This window comes from Leptodactylus fuscus, chromosome 4 (assembly GCF_031893055.1).
Source record: "Leptodactylus fuscus isolate aLepFus1 chromosome 4, aLepFus1.hap2, whole genome shotgun sequence".
Lineage (NCBI taxonomy): Eukaryota > Metazoa > Chordata > Amphibia > Anura > Leptodactylidae > Leptodactylus > Leptodactylus fuscus.
The window spans coordinates 211,874,544-211,900,405 of record NC_134268.1 but is presented as its reverse complement, the minus strand read 5'-3'; the positions used below and the strand labels follow the sequence as shown (position 1 = coordinate 211,900,405).

Here is a 25,862-nt window from a genome sequence, read left to right as displayed (position 1 = left end):
ATCACCTATTACTAATACTGGATCCTGTGTTATCTATATGTAGAGATGGGGAAGAGAGGAGCTCTGACACCACCTATTATTAATGCTGGATCCTGGGTTATCTATATGGAGGAATGGGGAAGAGAGGAGATCTGACATCACCTATTACTAATGCTGGATCCTGTGTTATCTAGATGGAGGGATGGGGAAGAGAGGAGCTCTGACACCACCTATTACTAATGCTGGATCCTGGGTTATCTATATGTAGGGATGGGGAAGAGAGGAGCTCTGACATCACCTATTATTAATGCTGGATCCTGGGTTATCTATATGGAGGAATGGGGAAGAGAGGAGATCTGACATCACCTATTACTAATGCTGGATCCTGTGTTACCTATATGGAGAGATGGGGAAGAGAGGAGCTCTGACACCACCTATTATTAATGCTGGATCCTGTGTTATCTATAAGGAGGGATGGGGAAGAGATGAGCTCTAACATCACCTATTTCTAATGCTGGATCCTGTGTTATCTATATATGAAGGCAGTCATCTTGTCATCTTGCATGAGACTTTGTTAGCAGCATTCAGAGTTACGCTTTACAGCAGCCACATGGACTATAAGAGCATACAGTCTGGAGAGGACACATTGACTTCTATGGGAGAGTGTTGTGGGCATGCTCTGTGACCTATGCAGGGATGAGGAAGAGAGGAGCCCTGACGTCACCTATTACTAATGCTGGATCCTGTGTTATCTATATATAGAGTACACTGTTATGGTTATCATGCCTGTGATGATGAGATGACTGAGAAGTGATCTCTACAGAACAGGAAGTGTCAGACGATTATAAGGCTCAGAAGTCAGTGAGAAGACTGCCAGGTATTAGGAATATTTACCTAAGATACATAATGACGTGGGAAATTACAGGTCATTTTCTGACCGTAAAGCAGACCTGTAGGCTTCGTAACCCTTTAATCTGGGATTTCAGTGCAAAAGCATCTAGTGATTCAGAATATTTATGGTCCAAATAAGGGATAGAACGCCCTGCGTGACCCGATGTCCATATAATGTCTAACTGTCTGGAAGACTGGCAAAACGGACAAGTCATAAGAAGCAATCACTTAAAGGGTCATTGCTGTAATTTTACATTAAAGTGCAACTAAACTTAAGATTTACAAACAGATGAAACAAGATATTTATATTCTACAAACTTACTTACAATTATCGAACCTAAAGTTACCAACATGACTCATTAACTTCTATGGGATACTTGTGGTCATGCTCTGTGGCTTGTGTAGAAGTCTATACACTTATATCTATTTAAGGAACCTGCAATTAAATACATGATATTTATATATTATTATATATTGCCACTCTATGACTTGTAGCAGTTTTCTCCTCTGCAGGGCCATGCTCTAATTTTCAGGTCTCCCTGAGTTGTTGGGTGTAGACTGGCCACCATGAGGTCTTCCACATACTATACACAGAGGAAGGAAATCCTAATCTCTGACTCACTCAGAAGCAACAAAACCTGACATATTAGAGAATGTGAATAAAACACTTGGGTTGAGATAGAAACTTCCCATTAGTTGCTGCATCCTAGATACACAGTCCAGTCACATTAATGTGTCAAAATCCAGACTAACCCCCTTTGGCAGAGCGGACCGCTGCGAGACGTGCAGAAAGAGAGGGGATGTTATGATGATGGTCACTGGGATGTTGAGCCATGCCGACTCCAGTGCCGTGTCCAGCTGTGCTAGGTTACGTGGTTGAGCATCCAATCCGATCAAGGTGGTCCCACAGATTCTCAATTGGGTTCAAGTCCGGGGAATTTGTGGCCAAGGGAGTACGGTAAACTCATCCTGGTGCTCCTCGAATCACGCACGTACATTGCGAGCTTTATGACACGTGGCATTGTCCTGCTGGTAGATGCCATCACCCTGAGGAAAAACATTTCGCCTGTAGGGGTGAACATGGTCCGCAAGGATAGATGCATACTTGTGTTGATCCATCGTGCCTTCCACAATGATGAGTGCACCCAGATGGCTGATGACACGCGCCGTCTGCGACTGGTTATTTAACGTTGACGTCAAAAGTAGGCGGTGGTCACATTAATATGACTGGACTGTGTAGATCAAGACAGATTCAGTGCAGAATTCAGAGTGAATGTCAGTTTAGCAGGGAGGAGAGCACTCTGATGAGTGGAGAAAGGAGCATTTTTATTAGATAAGATATATCACTTAAATTTACTTGTGCAGAGTTTGCTGAAAAGTTAGTGCCCATTTAAGCAGTAATTATGGGAACAAAGAGGGTCAAGATGGCCCAATGTACCAAACAATCCTCAGCCGAGGTTCTGACACAATAATGTTATCTGGAAGACCTTCTTGTACTCTGACGGGCCCCCCCAAGACAAAAGTTTGCTTTGGACCCCTGCCTTTGCTAGTTATGGCCCTGGGTACACGAATTCAGTGAAATGCAAAGTGAAGGATTCTGGGTAAGTGTTGGACGCAACTTGGCTGAATCCGCCGAAATTCGTCTGACCATCTGATTCGTGTGGAGTTCTTCTGAGTCTTCCTTTTTTTTATTTGTATCCTGAAATTTTCACTAGGGCCACTAAGCCTAATAATAGACCGACACCTGCCAATTCTGTAGGGTCTTTGTTTGCAGCAGTCACCTCACTGACCTCACAGACAGGATTACATTAGAAGATAACGCTTCTATAGAGATCCCCACTGCGCCACCATTGTAACCACTACTGACAAGAGTTACATACTACATTTCTATGTAAAACGGAAGGGTTGCGTTAAGTGGACTTTAACTGAAGTTGAGCAACGAAACGATTACTGTTACTACATTGCTCAATTCTCTTGGCAGCCAATAAAGAAGGACAATTTTGGCCTATGCGGCCGTAAAGGGAAAATGTATAAATTTTGCAAAATCTAATATTGTAACAAAAATGACTATAAATAAAGGAGAAAAATGATCCACATATCACAAGTCCAGCCAGCCAGCAGGAGCTATGAAGTATTATTGGACTCCTAAATACCTATTGGGCAATGTCTTGGAAACATGTGCGGTCCATCGGAGAAGCCTCATACACAGGTGACGAAGCAATTACAGGACATTACACACCTCACAAATGAAGGATGACTCCGGCTTAGGTGGAGTAACTGGTTAAAGTGCACAGTGTACAGACATTACAGCTACACTAAGCTTCTATCTTAGGACGACTTGGCTTCTTTATACAGTTCACAGGCTTGAATAGGTAATAATACATTTTATTTCTATAGCGCCAACATATTCCGCAGCGCTGTACAATTTAGGGTTCAAATACAGACAGAAAGAGCTCGCAAGAGCTTACAATCTATGAGGTAGAGGGGGTGACACGAGGTAGCAGGGGCGGTATTGCTTATGCAGAGGTCAGACACTTTTGTAATATAGGTGATTGTCATTACACAAACATAAAACTTTATGAGCCGTCACTAGTCGTGTCCTGTAACATGTGGATGGAGCTTGGACCTATGGAGTTAGCATGAGATGACATGTGGGGAAATGTGGGAGCGGGGTCAGAGGAGGGTTGAGGGTTTACGTTAGACATTGTGATTGGCCTGTCTGATAAGATGTGTCTTTAGTTTGCGCTTGAAACTGTAGAAATTGGGAGTTAATCTGATTGTCCGGGGTAGAGCATTCCAGAGAAGTGGTGCAGCTCAGGAGAAGTCTTGTATACGAGCGGGGGAGGTTCTGATAATAGAGGATGTAAGTGTTAGGTCATTGAGTGAGCGGAGGGCACGGGTTGGGCGGTAGACAGAGATGAGGGAGGAAATGTAGGGAGGTGCGGCATTATGGAGAGCCTTGTGGTTGAGGGGGAGACCTTTATATTTTATTCTATAATGAATAGGCAGCCAATGTAACGACTGGCACAGACCAGAGGCAGCGCTGTAGCGTCTAGCCTGATAGATGAGCCTGGCCGCTGCATTCAGAATAGATTGTAGAGGGGGGAGTTTAGTGAGGGGAAGACCGATTAGTAAGGAGTTACAGTAATAGGTACAATGTAATACTTTATTCCACCTGCGGAGGCAGTGCAGGAAGACTAAACACTTGCCACCAGGTTGAATCACAGGAATACCAGCATTGGGATCGCCTGTGATCAGCTAATTTTAAGAGGCTTTATAGGCTAAATCATGGACAGTGAATCACAGAGCTTCACAAGCTTAGGCTACAGTCATGGATGAAGTAGTCACCCAGTCACACTCACAGGTTTTTTTCATTTTTATTAAAGGTATAAAAATATCTTGCTGTACTGGAGGCCTCTTACCCTTCCCACCAAATCCAATATGATTGGGTACACTTATTAAAGGGAATCTGTCATTATGTTCAAGCAGTCCTATATGAGGCCATCATGAGTTAGTCACATGGACAGAGAGTTCTCCATTTTAGACCATACCCTTGACATTGAGATAACCACAAAGTGTTCCTATGATGGGACCTCCAGTGAACGGCCATAATCTGTGGGGAGTAAATATTCAATTTCCCTGCAGCGCCACCACAGGAGAGATAGTGAACTGCAAAAGGTATAATCCTTATTGTGACAGTTCTGCCCTCTATAAAGGCCAGAAGTACTGCTATAATATCACACAGGGCAGGGGATACATGTCTGATCAGTCCAACCCCCCACCCATTATGGGAAGAGGGCCCAGCTAGCTCCATTCATCTCTATAGGGCTGCTATACAGAGTGTATAATACAGTGCTCAGCTATCAAAGCGCCATTCTAAAGCACTAAACGCATACGCCGCTGACCCCCACCCAGCATATAAAAGTGCAAAACAGGTAAAATTAAAAATCCTTAATAATTAACTGCAATTAAAGGGATTGTGAGAGCAGAGAGTTATATACTGAGCCGCCAGTGTAACCAGCCAGAACAGAATATGCATGGTGTTACCTGGAGGGCAAGGGGATGGCGTCATCACGTGCCAAACCGCACACCACTACCTTCCATCTATAACATTCGTGGTTAAACTATAAAACTAAAAAAAAGCCTGTAAATGATGGGAGTTTATCCCGATGCCTACCAGGACATTCCCAAGGGAAAACCCCTTTATAAGCCCCGAAAAGTGGCATCAAAATAGGACGAAAAAGATTGTCTGCCCCTTAAAGGGCTAAAAGGGGCCTATGGCAATAAACTGATGACAAATATATATCCCCATGCTGATGTAGAAGTAAATGTAGGCCTAGATGTGGTTTATACATGTATGATTGAAGGATAATACAATGAGTGTGAACACACAAGTACGGCGACATATATGGGTCCATGATAGACGGTGGGCGGTATATAGATGTAATCCAAGCGCCTGTCAGAACCAGTCATTTCATAAATAAGCCTGGGCTGCAAAATGGACCATCATTTTAGGCCCAGGCTCACGGCCCCGCACACAGACCTGTGATCATACATGGACATATGTACGGGGGCCATAATGGGTCAGTGTGTTAGCCATTAAACACAGACAGCACGTGTACAAAGCACACATTCATGGGAATGGAGCCGAAATGTATAGACTTGCAGGTGAGGAAAGTGTTAATGTGTATGTATGTACATTTGTAGGCCATTCAGCTGTCAGACTACGTTCACACAACAGAACTTTTACACAGATTTTAGTGCAAACCAACATCTCAGGCATGTGGATGAGGTGCGGCCTGTCAGGGACTTGGGCGAGAGATACGAGGATTACGTTACAGGACAATGGGGTGGGATCGCCACAGAGCAAACCGCACATCTGGGAGAGAAATCTGAGGATTGTATTAAGATTTCTGCTGCAGAAAATACCTGTTGGATTTTGGAATCGTGTTAGCAGCTTAAAAGTAATACACGTGTGTATGTTATATGTACGCTACTAATGTAACGGCCCGTTATTGTCTGATGGCCCCATATACTGTACATGCCCATGTGTTACCACAGGTCTGTGTAGGGGCCATGAGCCTGGGGCTAACACTTTGCAGTTTAGGCTTATTGTGATGGATAGACAGGAGACAGAAGACATCCTGCCTACAGTGCCGCCATGTTTTGTTCTGCTCCATTTAGAACCAAGTCAACAACTTGTCAGTAGTAAATCGGAAAATGCCAGTCAGTCCGTCCGCACCTGCTCTGACTATTCCCTAAATGTTATTTCCCTCCACACATCTCCCCTTCTAGGCGCAACACGGTGGCTCAGTGGTTAGCACTGCAGCCTGGCAGCGCTGGAGTCCTGGGATCGAATCCTGCCAGGAATAACATCTGTAAGGAGTTTGCATGTTCTCCCCGTGTTTGTGTGGATTTCCTCCCGTTCTATAAAGACATACTGATAGGAAACAAATGTGCATTGTGATCCCTATATCCCATCTACATTTGAAAAAAAAGAAAAAAAAAAAAAAAAAAACATCTCCCCTTCTACACCTTTGATGTCAGGGCTCGTTCACATCTGCGCCCGGTCTCCGTTCTGCAGGTTTCCGTTTTCTGCATAAAACAGAGCAGGAGACGGAAACCTGCAGGAATCTCTGACCCATTCATTTGAATGGGTGAGAAAGCTGTCCGGCCGTCAGTGTTTTATGCTCTCCGCCGCGAAACCGGGTTTTCTAATCTGGACACGGAGTCGGACATGCCGGTTTCGCGGCGGAGAGTATAAAACGCTCACTGCCGCTCACGGCTGGACCCGGTCTGTGCTTTCCGTCTTCTGGCATGCAGAAGAGGGAAAGCGCAAAACGGAGACCAGAACGCAGGTGTGAACCTAGCGTCATACTGGAAAATATGAAGCCATGACATATGAGAGCCTGAAATTCCTCTTACGCATCCTCAACATTAAACCAGAAACATTAATGTCCATAAGCCCCAGAACGGCCTAATAACAAGAAGATATGGAACGACCTAGTGACAAAAAGCGACAGAACGGCCTAGCAATGGCAAGTGACAGAATGGCCTAGTATTCAGCAAGCGAGAGAATGGCCTAGCGATGGCAAGCGACAGAATCATCTAATGTTTGACAAAAAACAGAATGGGCTGATGACAGCAAGTGACAGAATGGCCTAGCAAAAACTGCAAGTATTGGATTTGCAACTACAAGTCCTCGTATGCTCTAGCAACCAGCTCCGTACTCCAAGTCACTGACAGTCTGTCCACTTGACAAATTACGTAATACACGTCAATGGCTCATTAGTTGAGGAACTACAAGTCCCAGCAGGATTTGTGAAGTAGATGTAAGAGCCTCAAGAAAAAATAGAAAAAGACCTTGTACTCACACTATACGGTGGTGTCGGCAATGAAATTTTGGAGACTACTTTTAATAAGTGGCCATTTTTTTTGTGATTGACGTGGGCGATGTAGGTGTTCACCACTATGGCGTTCTTGTCATGCAATTTCCAAGTGAAAGGGTAAGGATCTGGTAATGGGACAAGAGTTTCCACTTCATAGACATCTTCTTCTTTACCAGTGGGCCAGAGGTCACTGAGAAGGTCCGACGACCACAAGGAGGTGTGCGAATCCATTGGGAGGTGATCGGGTTGCAGAGATCGCCACTTCTAGGAAAGCCTTAAATTCTTTATTACGTGCAGGAACCTGGGCATAGTCACATCATTAGGACAGGGCATAGCGGTGTGCAGATAGGAAGCACCATGCGTGGTGGAGTGAAGGTGCAGTCAGCAGCATCCTTAAATGGGCCACATAATCCTCCGGCTTTGGAAGACTCCACGTTTGCAAAGGAAGGAAGGTCTGAGCTCCGGCCACATCATGCAAAACAGGCTGTACTAAGAGAGTCCACCGGAGATAAGTGACAGTGCCTGGCACAGAGCTGCAGGATTCAACCAGGAGCCTGTTGTCATCAGATCCTCATGGTAAGCCAAGGGGCAGGAGACGTCTGCTGCCAAGAGAGCCAACTTTCCTCTTTGCACTTTACAATAACCGGAACGTCTTCAATCCTGCATGACAAATCTGTTGCCTCCCACAGTGCAAAAAAATTGCTGCGCTCCCTGCCTTCCGTGTGAAAGAGACACAGGCGGAGGGAGTGGCCTGATACCTTCAGGCAGGTAAATATTAACTCCTTACAGACCGGAGGGGCATTCAGCCAGAAGACTGACAACAATGCAGCGCACCGAGCCTTCAGGCACGATAATACACCCACGAATACCTGTCTACATCGCAACGTACAAGATGTCGCTGATAACTCGCCATAGAACGGAAAGGGCAAGTTATAGAAAAAGGAACGGCAAACGTTGTGTAAGAGGAAGAAGTCTGATCATTCTCTTGGAGGACGGCGGCCCCAATTTCACCGTTCCTGAGGTTGTCACAAAGTTTAGAATAATAGGGGGTAAGTGTTTGATCGGTGGTGATCACAAAAAACGGGGGCCGGAGATGGAGCGGCTGTCAGGTATGGTTACTGCTCCCTTCATGTCTATGGGACTGATGAAGATAAGTACAACGCTCGGCCATCTCCGCATACCCATAGACTTGAGCAGGTATATACCAGCTTGGTGACTACCATAGCCAAGCTTATCTCCTTCCTGCGGATTTAACCCTGTCCTGACGCACGGCTTGCTACGATATAGTCGGTTTGTAGGAACGTACATATAAATAAATAAGTAATCGCGAATTAAAGAGGTTTGTGGGACTTTAATATTGATGATTTCTTCTTAGGATAGGTCATTGCCATCACATTAGTGGGGTCCGACTTCGGACACCTCCACCGATCTGCTGATTACAGGGCCTGCAGCACTCGGGAACAGCTCCGTATACTGTGTAGTGGCCATGACTGGTACTGCAGCCCTCTTCTATTCACTTCAATGGGGCGGTGTCAGGAGTCAGACCCCCATTAATCTGATATAGATATCCTAACATTGAAGTCTTTTATCGTAGAGTCCTGGGTGTCGGACCCTCATGGATGGGAAGGATTGAACATTAGCATTAAAAGAAAATGTGCCACTAAAATGGCCTATTTATTAAATTGTTTTTAGTAGAAACTCATTTTGTTAAATTATTTTTGAGGTTTTTATTATTTTTCCATGTCCCATCTATAAAAAAAAAAAAAAATAAAGTGCAATATCCTGAAAGTTTCAGGGTGTCCACTAAGCCTAATAGATTGACACTTGCTAATTCTGTTGGGGTTCTTATTGCACATCACAAGCAAGACAGACAGAATCACAACAGAAGATAACACCTCTATAGAGAACACCACTAAGCCATCATTACATCACCATTGATAAGAGATGATGTCACAGCTTATCTCCGCCCCCTCCCTGTACAGAGCATGCCCTCACCTATGACCATGACTATGCTGTAAAGTAGATCACTAAATGCTGTTAAACAGAGCCAAGATGGCCGCCCCCATAATCATGTACAGGAAATAGAATTAAAAAAAATTCTACAATCAGAAAACAAAATAGATTAGAAAAATGTGGTGTAAAATAAAAAAAAAAAAAAATAGTGACACATTCCCAGAAAACACCCTTTAAGGATAAGTTCACACAGCATCTGGAATGTGCCGCAGAAAAATCGGAAGACAGAAAAAAGCGGTGTCCTGCCCAAACGTTCAATGGAATGGACTGGCAATAGAAAGCTTGCAGGAAGATTTTCATGGCAGATTGGGCAAAACCTGTTGTGTAATTTACCCTTAGGGTGGAAATATAGTGGATCGGTGTTTTATTTTTTTTTTATTTTTTTTAAATGTAGATTATGAGCCCCATATAGGGATCACAATGTACATTTTTTCCCCCCTATCAGTATGTCTTTGCAGAATGGGAGGAAATCCACACACACGGGGAGAACATACAAACTCCTTGCAAATGTTGTTCTTGGTGAGATTCGAACCCAGGACTCCAGCGCTGCAAGGCTGCAGTGCTAACCACTGAGCCACCGTGTTGCCCCCTGGATCGGTGTTTTCTGACTTCAGGCAATGCTAGTGATAATTCAGCTCTGCTACATATGTAATATCAGAATTTGTCATGTACCTGATGATTTACCCCCTCCCCGCCCTCACTGACTAAGCTAAACCTGCCATGATGGAAATCTGGTGAGATTCCCAGAAAGGTAATGATGCGGGGAATGAGTGAAATCGTCCATAGTGTAACCTCAGCCGGAGAACTGCGACTATAACATGAGTGGATTAGACACCTAAAACCGCAATAAATACATTTATAATAATAAATCTTTACGTAGCGCCAACATAGTCTGTAGCGCTTTATAGATATACAGCAAATGGAAGAAAATAATGGAATAAATAAATCAATAAATAATAAAAACAGGAAAAATCTACAGAAAAAGGAACCTGAAAATTCAGATTAACAAGTCTCGTAAGCGATGGAACGGTAAAGGTGAAAATATGTTCGTTGTTCTGATCCAGACCGCTACAACAGCAGACACTAACGGTGACCGACAGACTTTGTTGACTATAAAGGGGTCCATCAGGTGTCGGAGGTCAATGTTGTCAGACCCCCCACATTGCTAAGAGCAATGGGTGTGGCTGAAATTTTAGATCACACTATTAAAAGAATGGGAATGGCGCACCCTACTGGTGATGTTGTTCTACTACCAGTATAGCTGCCATTATGGTTCCCAATCATTCTAAACGCCTTAATAGCAAGCAGAAATGCACCCTTGCACAAGACGGATTAGCCATTCAGGAGTCAGGGAAAGCTGGATGACAATCCCTATAAACCCCATGCCACCCAGCTTTCCCCGAAATAACAAAGAAGCTGTATGGACTTCTGTCCATTTTCACGTACCTGGTTGCTTGTATCATTGATGGCCTCCAGGAGTTTCTCCACGGCAGCCTGGAGCCGGATGCTGATGTTGAATATTTGAGTCTCCTCATCGGGACTTAGATCTGACCCCGAAAATCCTTCACCAGTGAGCTGTAGGGGTAAGCCTAGTTCCTCCGTAGAAGCTTCTGACCAAAGTCCTGCACCTTCTCCTCCAACGCCGACATCACCGTCATCAGGACTGGCTGCAGAAGAAATACATGTTAAAGACAATGCACCAATTTAAAAGGGAAGGGTGTAATGCTTTTTCTCTCCTGTGGAGGCGCTGCAGGGGAAATGAACACCCCACAGATTTCAATTGATTATAGGGTACCTGGTAGTATGCCTTCCATAGCAATAAACCATGGACCTGCCATGGGGCCGGTACTGAACCTCACCAATCACTGGTTTTCCTGCAGTCTCCACTAGGAGGAGCTCACTGTATAGAATTCGATAGTAACAATATAAATTCATAGGTACAGAGCTCCCCCTAGTGGTGGCTGCAGGTAGACAGAACTTTACCATAAAATGGGTCAAATACATCACATTAACAACCTATAACTGTGGGGTAGGGTCCATTCTAAATCTTGCTCTGGGACCCCCCTTAAGGGGAGCTTTGTGGCCTGCAGGTGTTTATTTTTTTACACAGACATCTTATCAACAGGATAGATCATTAGTATCTGATCGGGAAAGGGGGGGGGTGTGCATGACACCTGGACCACAGACCGATCAGCTGATGGGGCCAGAAGCAAGTAATAGACACAGAGCAGCAATACCCTGAAGCCACTGCCGGGGGCAGAAAACCCCTTTAAAGGGTATGCCATCAACTCACCAACCTGGAATCAGCCTATAGATGAAGGGTCTAACAAAATGACCCTCCCAAAATAATTTTTCTGTTCCCTCTAGGCCTCATGCCTATTGCTGATCTGGAAGGTGTATGAGGCCTGATGTTAGGCTATGTTCAAATCTGGCTACAGGTACTTAGCCCTTTGGTATTTTGGATCTATATTTGTTATGCTGGCTCTGTTTGACTAGGCATATATACTCTCACACCATTTATGGGCATGGCATTCATAGAGATATAGTGTGTACATGTATTTACTCCCTGCTATTTGGCTCTACTTGCTGTGGATAAGAATTCCCTATTATTTGAAGGAGTTAGATATATGTTTATGTGCTTGTCTCTGGAGTTAGCCATATATTTATTTACTAATTACTCATTTTACACCCATCTGTCCAGTATTTTACTGGTAGATTTGGAGTGTGCATGAATTTTGCACCTGTTATGCCTATTTTGTCTGCAAAAAGATATATTCCATGATATTATATGCATGATATCTATTTATATTTTCACCTGCCCTACATGTTCTTCTAGTGTTGTGTTGTCTGAATCATGTTCTTTACCATCTGCTGTTATTTTATGATATCTGACTAAATAAATATTGTATTTTACTTATTACTGTTCAATTTTTCATGGCCACACATCTTTGGCTGGTGTTATGTTCAAATCTGTGCCCAAGGTGTCCTTTGTTCTGATCCATCAGATGATCAAAATAATGGGACACACAGACCACTAAAACAGCAGACACCGATATCCAACGGAGCCCACTGACTATAACGGGACCCGTCAGAAACCTCTAGGCAAGAACGTTGGAACATCTCTCTCTGGAGGACTGTCCTGTTCTGCAATACAAGACAACCTAATGAGGAGAATGGACACGGTGTAATTCTTACATTAGCCTGTGGTGGCGCTGTAGGGAAATCACAACACATAATGCCAGGATACAGTCCCAACTGGAAGACAATGTGTGATCAGGGACTGGCCAAAGCAGAGAACGATCTCAAGATGAATTGGTGACAGCGGCGTCACGTGGCGCTCTGTACATCGGTGGTCGGGCCTAGAGTTTTGTATATATGTGTTTTTCTTCTGATCTACAAAAACATTTTTTGATGATTTGCTTCTTGTTTACTGTCAGGTTTTATATGGAAAGCGGCAGATGGCGGCACGAGACGCCAGTTCTAACATATGTCGTATTACATACGGTATAAACATCACCCAAACATTGGAGCTGACTATATCCTATTTATTTCCAATGCAAATGTCAGATAGTATATAGTGGCAGCACGTTACTGTGTGCCTATATATATATATATATATATATATATATATATATATATATATATATATATAAAATCTGTATATATATATATATATCTATATCTATATATATATATATACATACAGTCCTATGAAAAAGTTTGGGCACCCCTATTAATCTTAATCATTTTTTGTTCTAAATATTTTGGTGTTTGCAGCAGCCATTTCAGTTTGATATATCTAATAACTGATGGACACAGTAATATTTCAGGAGTGAAATGAGGTTTATTGTACTAACAGAAAATGTGCAATATGCATTAAACCAAAATTTGACCGGTGCAAAAGTATGGGCACCCTTATCATTTTATTGATTTGAATTCCCCTAACTACTTTTTACTGACTTACTGAAGCACAAAATTGGTTTTGTAACCTCAGTGAGCTTTGAGCTTCATAGCCAGATGTATCCAATCATAAGAAAAGGTATTTAAGGTGGCCAATTGCAAGTTGTTCTCCTATTTGAATCTCCTCTGAAGAGTGGCATCATGGGCTACTCAAAACAACTCTCAAATGATCTGAAAACAAAGATTGTTCAACATAGTTGTTCAGGGGAAGGATACAAAAAGTTGTCTCAGAGATTTAACCTGTCAGTTTCCACTGTGAGGAACATAGTAAGGAAATGGAAGACCACAGGGACAGTTCTTGTTAAGCCCAGAAGTGGCAGGCCAAGAAAAATATCAGAAAGGCAGAGAAGAAGAATGGTGAGAACAGTCAAGGACAATCCACAGACCACCTCCAAAGAGCTGCAGCATCATCTTGCTGCAGATGGTGTCACTGTGCATCGGTCAGCAATACAGCGCACTTTGCACAAGGAGAAGCTGTATGGGAGAGTGATGAGAAAGAAGCCGTTTCTGCACGTACGCCACAAATAGAGTTACCTGAGGTATGAAAAAGCACATTTGGACAAGGCAGCTTCATTTTGGAAACAAAAATTGAGTTGTTTGGTTATAAAAAAAGGCGTTATGCATGGCGTCCAAAAAGAAACAGCATTCCAAGAAAAACACATGCTACCCACTGTAAAATTTGGTGGAGGTTCCATCATGCTTTGGGGCTGTGTGGCCAATGCCGGCATCGGGAATCTTGTTAAAGTTGAGAGTCGCATGGATTCCACTCAGTATCAGCAGATTCTTGAGAATAATGTTCAAGAATCAGTGACGAAGTTGAAGTTACGCCGGGGATGGATATTTCAGCAAGACAATGATCCAAAACACCGCTCCAAATCCTCAGGCATTCATGCAGAGGAACAATTACAATGTTCTGGAATGGCCATCCCAGTCCCCAGACCTGAATATCATTGAACATCTGTGGGATGAGTTGAAGCGGGCTGTCCATGCTCGGCGACCATCTAACTTAACTGAACTTGAATTGTTTGTCCAAAATACCTTTATCCAGGATCCAGGAACTGATTAAAAGCTACAGGAAGCGACTAGAGGCTGTTATCTTTGCAAAAGGAGGATCTACTAAATATTAATGTCACTTTTCTGTTGAGGTGCCCATACTTTTGCACCGGTCAAATTTTGGTTTAATGCATATTGCGCATTTTCTGTTAGTACAATAAACCTCATTTCAATCCTGAAATATTACTGTGTCCATCAGTTATTAGATATATCAAACTGAAATGGCTGCTGCAAATACCAAAATATTTAGAACTAAAAATGATTAAGATTAATAGGGGTGCCCAAACTTTTTCATAGGACTGTATATATATATATATATATATATATATATATATATATATACACACACACATATAATATATATATATATATATATATATATATATATATATGTATGTGTATGTATATACGGACGGAGCAGCAGGTATTACATATACATGGCAGCATTACTATACATCCCCAGACCATATACTGTAGTGCAGCGCCACATAGTGTACATTGTGTTAATTACACCAAGTGTTCCTTTCCCATAGCATAAAACATACATGTCTTGAATAACTCGTGGACTTCATTATCTTAAAGGGGTTATCTGGCTCGGACACTGATGCCCTACAGACCACTAATATATGGTTAGGGAGGGGAATATTCCACAGTCGACAACTTCTATGTACTGATCTTCTAGGACAGGGATCCTGCTACTGTGGAACTACAACTCCCAGCATGCTTCACTCACTTCTATGGGCCGCTTCAAGAAAATCAGAGCAATTTGGCCAGCTGAGGCTTTGTCGTGACAACAGCTGTAGCACCAAAAGTTTCCCAGAACAGGGGAAGGCAATAATCATGTTATCACCAGCAGAGGGCGCATTCACTGCCATGTTATAATGTAAAGGAGAATGATGATGGAGTTAAAGCCGGCAACAAAAACATCAGGACGGACTAGAGGAATTTAAAGGGATTTGCTGTTTTTAGGTTCTAATATAATATGTGTCAAGATTCAGTTCACCAAAGCTGCTGGGTGAATAGTCATTCATTTAAAGGGGTATTCCCACCTTATAAAGCGACTGCTAGGATATGCCAACATTCAAAGCGTACCTCCGATTATTAAACAACTTTCCATAAATGGATAGTCCAGGTGAATATAAGAAACTTTGTAATACATTTTATTAAAGAAATCTGTTTCCTTCTCCACTTATCAGACTGAGTTACTTTTTACAAAGAAGTCTATGGAGCGGAAAACAGGATGTTACGGGGAAAGACACTGCTGTGTTTGAAGTTAAGACTCTACCACTGCACAGAACGAGGCAATAAATCAATTAACAGCCTCCTCCTCCTCCCCTCTCCATAGACTTCTGTGTGAGGTTAAATGAGCAACTTGATAAGTGGAGAAGGAAACAGATTTCTTTAATAAGATCCATTATAAAGTTTCTTATATTCACCTGGACTATTCATTTGTTTTATAATTGCAGGTACACTTTAATTGGGGATGGTCCATGGATAATGAGAATAAAGGGGATATGGTCTACCAACAGTGAGGTGCGATACCTCTTCTTAAAAATCTACTTTGTATTCATTCCAGAATATATTTCTAGATCATGGAGTTCTGTTGGAGCTGGTAACATTCTGTCTGCCTCTGCCACTAGAGGGAGCTCTATACTCCCCTAACTCGGGTATTCTCCCGGCGTGGTCCTGCTGCTCCGGTGTCTTTTTAAAGTGAAATGTGACGTCTCCGATCCCTCCGATGAAGCCGCTTAGTGGCCTCGGCGATCACACTTGGCAGGGACGTTCACCCAGCAGGAGCGGACCGCGCTGGGAGACACCAGCGCACCAGGGACAGTGAAGTATGAATTTTTTTTCCCCACCAGTAATATTTTTTCCCAGACAACCCCTTTAAGGTCAATTCCCCTTTTACAAGAATTGCTCCGGCGTTTGTCTTTATGCGCTCCATGTTGCGGGTATTGATTATTGATCGCTAGCTCCTCAGGACTGAACGTTCCCGCACACAGATGACTGCGCCGCTCCCGGGACGCACATTACATACGCAGTGATTCGTGTCTGCTCGGAGAGCGCGCTGAAAAATCTTCCCCCTGAGATTAGGAACAAAACTTCCAGAAGGAAACGGATTACTGGAACATGTCAGAGCCTGCCGAGAAGATAAAACGCGCCGGGGCTTGCCGGTGCGGTAATACACTACACACATTAACCCCTCAATGACTAGCCCATTGTGGGGCTTAAAGGGAACAGATCGCCATTTTTTAATTTACTTTTTATTAAAACCAGAAGAGAACTGTCGCTTTTTTTCCCCTAATCCGTTTTTAATTTTCAGATTGCATATTTTTTCTATTCTATTTTCTGTACATGACGATGGGGGCGGCCATCTTGCCCGAGTTCCTCCTCTGCTCTGTTAACAGCATTTAGTGATCTGCTTTACAGCACTCTCATTTAATGATCTGCTTTACAGTCATGGCCATAGGCAGCAACAGTCTGGAACCGACTCACTGTGGTCTATGGGAGAGTTTTCTAGACATGCTCTGTGCAGGGAGGGGGAGGAGATAAGCTGTGACATCATCTATTGTCAGTAAGAATGGCCCAGTGGTGTTATCTATATTGGTGTTATCTCCTAATAAGCAGAATATCTGTGATGTAAATGTGAAGGCTGCAAAAGAAAACCCCTACAAAATAAGGAAGTGTCAATCCATTATTAGGCTTAGTGGCCAGTGTGAAAATTGCAGGAGTATCTTTATTTATTTATTTATTTTACAAATATGGATAGTAACATGAAGATTTTATTTACTTATCTGGTCCAGGGCAGATGCTGATGATGGACCCGGGGGTTCTGGCCACACCACAAACCTCGGGCCACGTGATTACTCCGACTGTGTATAGTCAGTCCCATAGCACAGGTCATTAAATATCTGTGAAATTAGGGGCAGGGGCGACCAGAGGTGGCGGAACGCAGATTCCAATCACGTGATCCAAGGGTCGTAATGTGGTCGGAACCCCCGTGTCTATCATCAACATCTGCCTGGACAATGTAAGGAAATCTGAACTCCCTGGACAACCCCATTAAGGGGTTAAGACCTCTGCTTGCTGTCATCCAATACAGAAACTACATAGATTAGGACATTGTACGCCTCTTGTATAAAGCGTCAACAATCTATGTTTGTCGAAACTGCATTACAAGAACACACAAGGGTTCATTACAAGGGTCATTGTACGGGAGATACTTCACCTTGTGTAATGATCTACAGGACGTGTCACTTGTAAGACGCCTAAACTTTCTCCAGGCAATATCCTGAATATCTGCCAAGAATTCACGAACGCTGCCAAAGCCAGATCCTACTATTGCTAAGCAATGACCCTGGCGCTGTGATGTCACCGGCTGATAACTGCGGTGCAGGTCACATGACGTGCGTCACTAGTATGAAGGATAAGACCGTAGTCACACTTAGGGGTAAAAACACATCAAAATCACATCTGAAAAACCGGCTTTGTGATGCATCTTACAGGGGACACGTATTTATTTTACCTGAAAATCCTGGTAAAACCGACTGCAGGTTAGGAGTTGTTTTAAAGTAAGATTTTATAGCAAGACACCGCTGTCTCCTAAGGCAGACGACAAATTAAAACTCATAGATAGGGTTGAGATTAAGGATTGATTTTAAAATCCCATTTCTGATCATTTTCCAGCCGATCCTGATTGTGAAATTTGCTCGATCGGTATCTGATCTTTCCCGATCGCTCACCCCTAGTTGTATATTATACAGTCCTATGAAAAAGTTTGGGCACCCCTATTAATCTTAATCATTTTTTGTTCTAAATATTTTGGTGTTTGCAGCAGCCATTTCAGTTTGATATATCTAATAACTGATGGACACAGTAATATTTCAGGATTGAAATGAGGTTTATTGTACTAACAGAAAATGCGCAATATGCATTAAACCAAAATTTGACCGGTGCAAAAGTATGGGCACCTCAACAGAAAAGTGACATTAATATTTAGTACATCCTCCTTTTGCAAAGATAACAGCCTCTAGTCGCTTCCTGTAGCTTTTAATCAGTTCCTGGATCCTGGATGAAGGGATTTTGGACCATTTCTTTCTACAAAACAATTCAAGTTCAGTTAAGTTTGATGGTCGCCGAACATGGACAGCCCGCTCTCAAATGATCTGAAAACAAAGATTGTTCAACATAGTTGTTCAGGGGAAGGATACAAAACGTTGTCTCAGAGATTTAACCTGTCAGTTTCCACTGTGAGGAACATAGTAAGGAAATGGAAGAGCACAGGGACAGTTCTTGTTAAGCCCAGAAGTGGCAGGCCAAGAAAAATATCAGAAAGGCAGAGAAGAAGAATGGTGAGAACAGTCAAGGACAATCCACAGACACCTCCAAAGAGCTGCAGCATCATCTTGCTGCAGATGGTGTCACTGTGCATCGGTCAACTATACAGCGCACTTTGCACAAATAGAAGCTGTATGGGAGAGTGATGAGAAAGAAGCCGTTTCTGCACGTACGCCACAAATAGAGTTACCTGAGGTATGAAAAAGCACATTTGGACAAGGCAGCTTCATTTTGGAAACAAAAATTGAGTTGTTTGGTTATAAAAAAAGGCATTATGCATGGCGTCCAAAAAGAAACAGCATTCCAAGAAAAACACATGCTACCCACTGTAAAATTTGGTGGAGGTTCCATCATGCTTTGGGGCTGTGTGGCCAATGCCGGCATCGGGAATCTTGTTAAAGTTGAGGGTCGCATGGATTCCACTCAGTATCAGCAGATTCTTGAGAATAATGTTCAAGAATCAGTGACGAAGTTGAAGTTACGCCGGGGATGGATATTTCAGCAAGACAATGATCCAAAACACCGCTCCAAATCCTCAGGCATTCATGCAGAGGAACAATTACAATGTTCTGGAATGGCCATCCCAGTCCCCAGACCTGAATATCATTGAACATCTGTGGGATGAGTTGAAGCGGGCTGTCCATGCTCGGCGACCATCAAACTTAACTGAACTTGAATTGTTTGTCCAAAATACCTTTATCCAGGATCCAGGAACTGATTAAAAGCTACAGGAAGCGACTAGAGGCTGTTATCTTTGCAAAAGGAGGATCTACTAAATATTAATGTCACTTTTCTGTTGAGGTGCCCATACTTTTGCACCGGTCAAATTTTGGTTTAATGCATATTGCACATTTTCTGTTAGTACAATAAACCTCATTTCAATCCTGAAATATTACTGTGTCCATCAGTTATTAGATATATCAAACTGAAATGGCTGTTATAAACACCAAAATATTTAGAACTAAAAATGATTAAGATTAATAGGGGTGCCCAAACTTTTTCATAGGACTGTATATACAGTAGGGTTGAGCCGATTTTAAGATTTCAAAATCCAGTTTTGATCATTTTCCAGCCGATCCCGATCGTGAAATTTGCTCAATTGCTGATCGAGAACCGATCTTTCCCGATCCCTATCGCTCAACCCTACTCATGTAATTAAAGTTTTCTCCAGGACTTGCACACTGATCACCTATTAGAGCCCAGCCTAGGGGAAAGTGATCAATAAGGGTAGCAAGCTCAGCACTGTACATAGTAGAGGGGATGTGCTTGGTGTTGCAGTTCAGTCCCATTCATTTGAATGGGACTGAGTTGCAACATGGTCATGTGACCAAAAGATGTGATGTCACAGTCTGAAAAAAAAAAAGAAAAGTGACGATACCCTGAGCTTCGTGCCCTCTTCATACAGTTGATCCTTTAGGTGTTTAGAGTCAGATCCCCATGTACATGATATTGATAGTCCCAGAAAACCCCTTTAGGCTAAGGCCCAGCAGCCAAAAAAAAACGCAGCAGCAACACATCGCGGTTCTTCCTGCAGCGCTTTAGACATAAAGTTCGCTGCGTTTTCCTCCACAGACTTTCAATTATTCAATTGTTAAAATTACGGGGAAAATCGCTGGAGATTCCGTAGATATAATGGACATGCTGCGAATTCCAAAACTACTCCAGTTTTGGAAATCGTGGCTTGTCCGCATCGTGGTTTTTAACGCCAAGAAGGCATAGGATTCGCTAGAATCCCATCCACTTTGAACTTATTGTAAAAGGCCACTATTTTTCCCCACAGCGTTTCCGCTACAGGCAACTCGCGGCATTTCCGTCCCGTGGGGCCCCGGCCTTAAGGAGGACTTGTTACCTCCCCTGTCATGTCTGGCACTGCAGCTCATCACCATTCACTTGAATGGGACTGAGCTGAAGCTTTATCAGGTAGCCTCTTTCCTTGAACTGGGGCTGAGCTTATACATCGGTGTGGGTCTGACATCAGCCATATTGTAGCCTCTTTCCTTTGTCAATGAAAGGAAAGAGGCTACAACATGGCTGACGTCAGACCCACACCAATGTATAAGCTCAGCCCCAGTTCAAGTTACAGCTGCAATGAGCAGACACGCCCACTACACGGTATATAGAGATATGTATATCTAGGTCCGTGTACTCTGTTAGTCCTAATACCACCATGGGTCAGGTCCCCCCAATCAGAAACTGATGACCTATCCTTAGAATTAGGACCTTTACTTCGCCCCCAATCCCCATAAACCTTACCAGTCACAGCGATGGCAGCAGGAGACACGGCTTCAAGGGTTTCAGACTCGGTGCTCCAGACAGGCACCTTGGAAGTAGATGGACGTCTTCCAGATTTGTCCAGCAGGCCAACAACGTGCCGCCCTATAGTCTCCTCTACCGCGCCGGTCGTCTTCACCACCTCCAGCAGTATCTTCAGTAGGTGTTTATTTGTTCTCTTTAGGCTTTTCCTATAAAGAAAATCCCACAACACAAATAAGTAGTCGCAAGTCAATAACCTACTAAGCCTCGGTCAGAGGAATATATAGTATATACTAGAACAGGAGAGGTCCAAGTGATATTCACACCATTATTGTATCTATCTGTGCTGATGATTCTGGCTTTCCGTATCCACCACTAGGGGGAGCTTATGTGCTTACTGAAGACTGATATTATAATGTATGCAGTAAGTTCCAAAGCTCCCTCTAGTGGTGACCGTTGACAGTTAGAATTTTATCCTTGGAGGACTTGCATATTGATAACTTATCCTCAGATCAGCAGGGGTCTGACACCTGGTACCCCCATATTCAATTGTTCAAAGTGAACATGGTGCTTCAAAACCGCCAGTTTTGCTTCATTAGTTACATGACGTCACATTCATTGACTCGTTTGTAGTTAGTCCCATTGGAGTGACTGGGCTGAGCTGCAATACCAAATACAGCCACTATACAATGTATGGCGCTGTGCTTGGTATGGAGTGAAGAGGCATAAGCAAACAGCTGATCATAAGTGTGTGGGGTGTCAGACCCCCACTGATCTCATACTGATCCTATGGAGAAGTCATCAATATTTTAGTCCTGGAAAATCCCTTTAACTCAATGGCAACACAGGTAATTTAGTGTCCTGCAGAAGAAAAAAAAAGAGTTCAAGCTGCTATGGGTTAAAGTGACAAGACCCCCTTCCACAAATAAGTGGATCAGTGGTAGAACTTTCAGAAATCAGCCATAATCTGTTTAGATAATAGTAAGTGTTACATTTCCCTGCAGCGCCAACACTGGTGAGACAAAGAATTACACTGTGCCCATTGAAACCAATACACTGTTTATATTACGCATGGACAGGCTGGGTCCTCCAGAGGGGGGAAGACACTCTTTGTATCTGCGATGAATTATCCAGACACCCCCTTACCTTCCAGTGTAATCTAAACAGGCCTATACATTTTAATAGGGTGAAATATTGAACTTGTAGATAAAGAGAACGCAATGTGTTTGGGGGGGTGGGGGGGGATCTTGGCAGGTACAGACAGTACAATGAAGATCCTGAGCCACGTGGACAGAAAATGAGGTTGATGATTGATGTGACATTTCCCCGTGTGGTCACATGTAAGGCCTCGGGGCCCGGGGGGCCGACAGCTGCTGCTAGCGATAAACCTGTCTGAATAAGCAGACTCACAAATACTCGACTCTTAGAATATTTCTCTGAATAAGTAGCAAAGAATAGAAAGCCTTTATGGGAAAACACAGGAGAGCGGTGCAGGGGGGGGGGGGGAGGGGGAGGCGCAGGGAAATATAAACCTGAGCACTGACAGGAGGCACTGATGGAGGAACAGGTCAACTTTTGCTTTTGCTCCAGCACATCTAAATGGAAAAATGAAGCAATTTTGCAAATAGTCTTAATTAAAAATCTACCATTGTTGTTTATATAACTGCTATGTGTCTCCATGGTACAGAGGCTATGTAGTCCAAAGCCTGATTCTTACATTTCCTATGTAACGCTATATCTTTTCAGATACACACATACACACAGCAAGGTGTGAACTATACAATAGACTGGTTACGTGCACGTAATATTTATATTGCGTTATCAAATATCTTGGCAAATGCGGAATTTTCTCTTGGTAGATGTTGCAGACAGGAAAGCATTAATTCAAGAGTTAAACTCAAGTGTCCGTATGTGTTTGTGTGTTCTTCATGGAAGGATGCTAGCCTGCAACACTATTCCCTGACCAAGCCAGAACAGGTTGAGCCGGGTGTCCCAGCACCACCAGTCACATAACAGGCCGGGCCGATAACATCACAGGAAGGCCGCACTGATCTCTGATTCTCTGCATTTCTTCCTGTAGTCTGAGTGTAAATGCACTAAAAAAATTAAATTTAGAAATCATTGTCCTTATTCTTCTTCTCACATTGGCCAAAATCAGAAAATCCTTCTGTCCTTCTCCTTTGCACCCTAACCAGCTTAGCAAGTTATTGTATATATTTATTATCCCTGTACTGTGACATCACTGTGTGTATTATCCTGTACTGTGACATCACTGTGTGTATTATCTCTGTACTGTGACATCACTGTGTGTATTATCCTGTACTGTGACATCACTGTGTGTATTATCCTGTACTGTGACATCACTGTGTGTATTATCCCTGTACTGTGACATCACTGTGTGTATTATCCTGTACTGTGACATCACTGTGTGTATTATCCTGTACTGTGACATCACTGTGTGTATTATCCCTGTACTGTGACATCACTGTGTGTATTATCCTGTACTGTGACATCACTGTGTGTATTATCTCTGTACTGTGACATCACTGTGTGTATTATCCCTGTACTGTGACATCACTGTGTGTATTATCCTGTACTGTGACATCACTGTGTGTATTATCCTGTACTGTGACATCACTGTGTGTATTATCCCTGTACTGTGACATCACTGTGTGTATTATCCTGTACTGTGACATCACTGTGTGTATTATCCCTGTACTGTGACATCACTGTGTGTATTATCCCTGTACTGTGACATCACTGTGTGTATTATCCCTGTACTGTGACATCACTGTGTGTATTATCCCTGTACTGTGACATCACTGTGTGTATTATCCTGTACTGTGACATCGCTGTGTGTATTATCCTGTACTGTGACATCGCTGTGTGTATTATCTCTGTACTGTGACATCACTGTGTGTATTATCCTGTACTGTGACATCACTGTGTGTATTATCTCTGTACTGTGACATCACTGTGTGTATTATCCCTGTACTGTGACATCACTGTGTGTATTATCCTGTACTGTGACATCACTGTGTGTATTATCCCTGTACTGTGACATCACTGTGTGTATTATCCTGTACTGTGACATCACTGTGTGTATTATCCCTGTACTGTGACATCACTGTGTGTACTATCTCTGTACTGTGACATCACTGTGTGTATTATCCTGTACTGTGACATCGCTGTGTGTATTATCCTGTACTGTGACATCACTGTGTGTATTATCTCTGTACTGTGACATCACTGTGTGTATTATCCCTATACTGTGACATCACTGTGTGTATTATCCCTGTACTGTGACATCACTGTGTGTACTATCTCTGTACTGTGACATCGCTGTGTGTATTATCCTGTACTGTGACATCACTGTGTGTATTATCTCTGTACTGTGACATCACTGTGTGTATTATCCTGTACTGTGACATCACTGTGTGTATTATCCCTGTACTGTGACATCACTGTGTGTATTATCTCTGTACTGTGACATCACTGTGTGTATTATCCTGTACTGTGACATCACTGTGTATTATCCTGTACTGTGACATCACTGTGTGTATTATCCCTGTACTGTGACATCACTGTGTGTATTATCCCTGTACTGTGACATCACTGTGTGTATTATCTCTGTACTGTGACATCACTGTGTGTATTATCCTGTACTGTGACATCACTGTGTATTATCCTGTACTGTGACATCACTGTGTGTATTATCTCTGTACTGTGACATCACTGTGTGTATTATCCTGTACTGTGACATCACTGTGTGTATTATCCTGTACTGTGACATCACTGTGTATTATCCCTGTACTGTGACATCACTGTGTATTATCCCTGTACTGTGACATCACTGTGTGTATTATCTCTGTACTGTGACATCACTGTGTATTATCCCTGTACTGTGACATCACTGTGTGTATTATCCCTGTACTGTGACATCACTGTGTGTATTATCTCTGTACTGTGACATCACTGTGTGTATTATCCCTGTACTGTGACATCACTGTGTGTATTATCCCTGTACTGTGACATCACTGTGTGTATTATCCCTGTACTGTGACATCACTGTGTGTATTATCCCTGTACTGTGACATCACTGTGTGTATTATCCTGTACTGTGACATCACTGTGTGTATTATCCCTGTACTGTGACATCACTGTGTGTATTATCCCTGTACTGTGACATCACTGTGTGTATTATCCCTGTACTGTGACATCACTGTGTGTATTATCCTGTACTGTGACATCACTGTGTGTATTATCTCTGTACTGTGACATCACTGTGTGTATTATCCCTGTACTGTGACATCACTGTGTGTATTATCCTGTACTGTGACATCACTGTGTGTATTATCTCTGTACTGTGACATCACTGTGTGTATTATCCCTGTACTGTGACATCACTGTGTGTATTATCCCTGTACTGTGACATCACTGTGTGTACTATCTCTGTACTGTGACATCACTATGTGTATTATCTCTGTACTGTGACATCACTGTGTGTATTATCCCTGTACTGTGACATCACTGTGTGTATTATCTCTGTACTGTGACATCACTGTGTGTATTATCTCTGTACTGTGACATCACTGTGTGTATTATCCTGTACTGTGACATCACTGTGTGTATTATCTCTGTACTGTGACATCACTGTGTGTATTATCTCTGTACTGTGACATCACTGTGTGTATTATCTCTGTACTGTGACATCACTGTGTGTATTATCTCTGTACTGTGACATCACTGTGTGTATTATCTCTGTACTGTGACATCACTGTGTGTATTATCCCTGTACTGTGACATCACTGTGTGTATTATCCTGTACTGTGACATCACTGTGTGTATTATCCCTGTACTGTGACATCACTGTGTGTATTATCCTGTACTGTGACATCACTGTGTGTATTATCCCTGTACTGTGACATCACTGTGTGTATTATCTCTGTACTGTGACATCACTGTGTGTATTATCCTGTACTGTCC

General features: G+C 42.9%; 1 protein-coding gene across 1 annotated transcript in view; it reads right to left on the bottom strand.

Moving 5' to 3' along the window:
- Positions 1 to 25,862, bottom strand: part of AKAP9 (A-kinase anchoring protein 9) — a 161,431-nt gene that overhangs the window by 50,692 nt on the left and 84,877 nt on the right. The window contains exons 21-22 of the mRNA XM_075271761.1: positions 20,877 to 21,085; positions 10,719 to 10,939 (exon numbers count right to left, since the gene is read on the bottom strand). Of these exons, the coding sequence (XP_075127862.1) occupies positions 10,719 to 10,939; positions 20,877 to 21,085 (430 nt within the window). The remainder of the gene's footprint in view (positions 1 to 10,718; positions 10,940 to 20,876; positions 21,086 to 25,862) is intronic.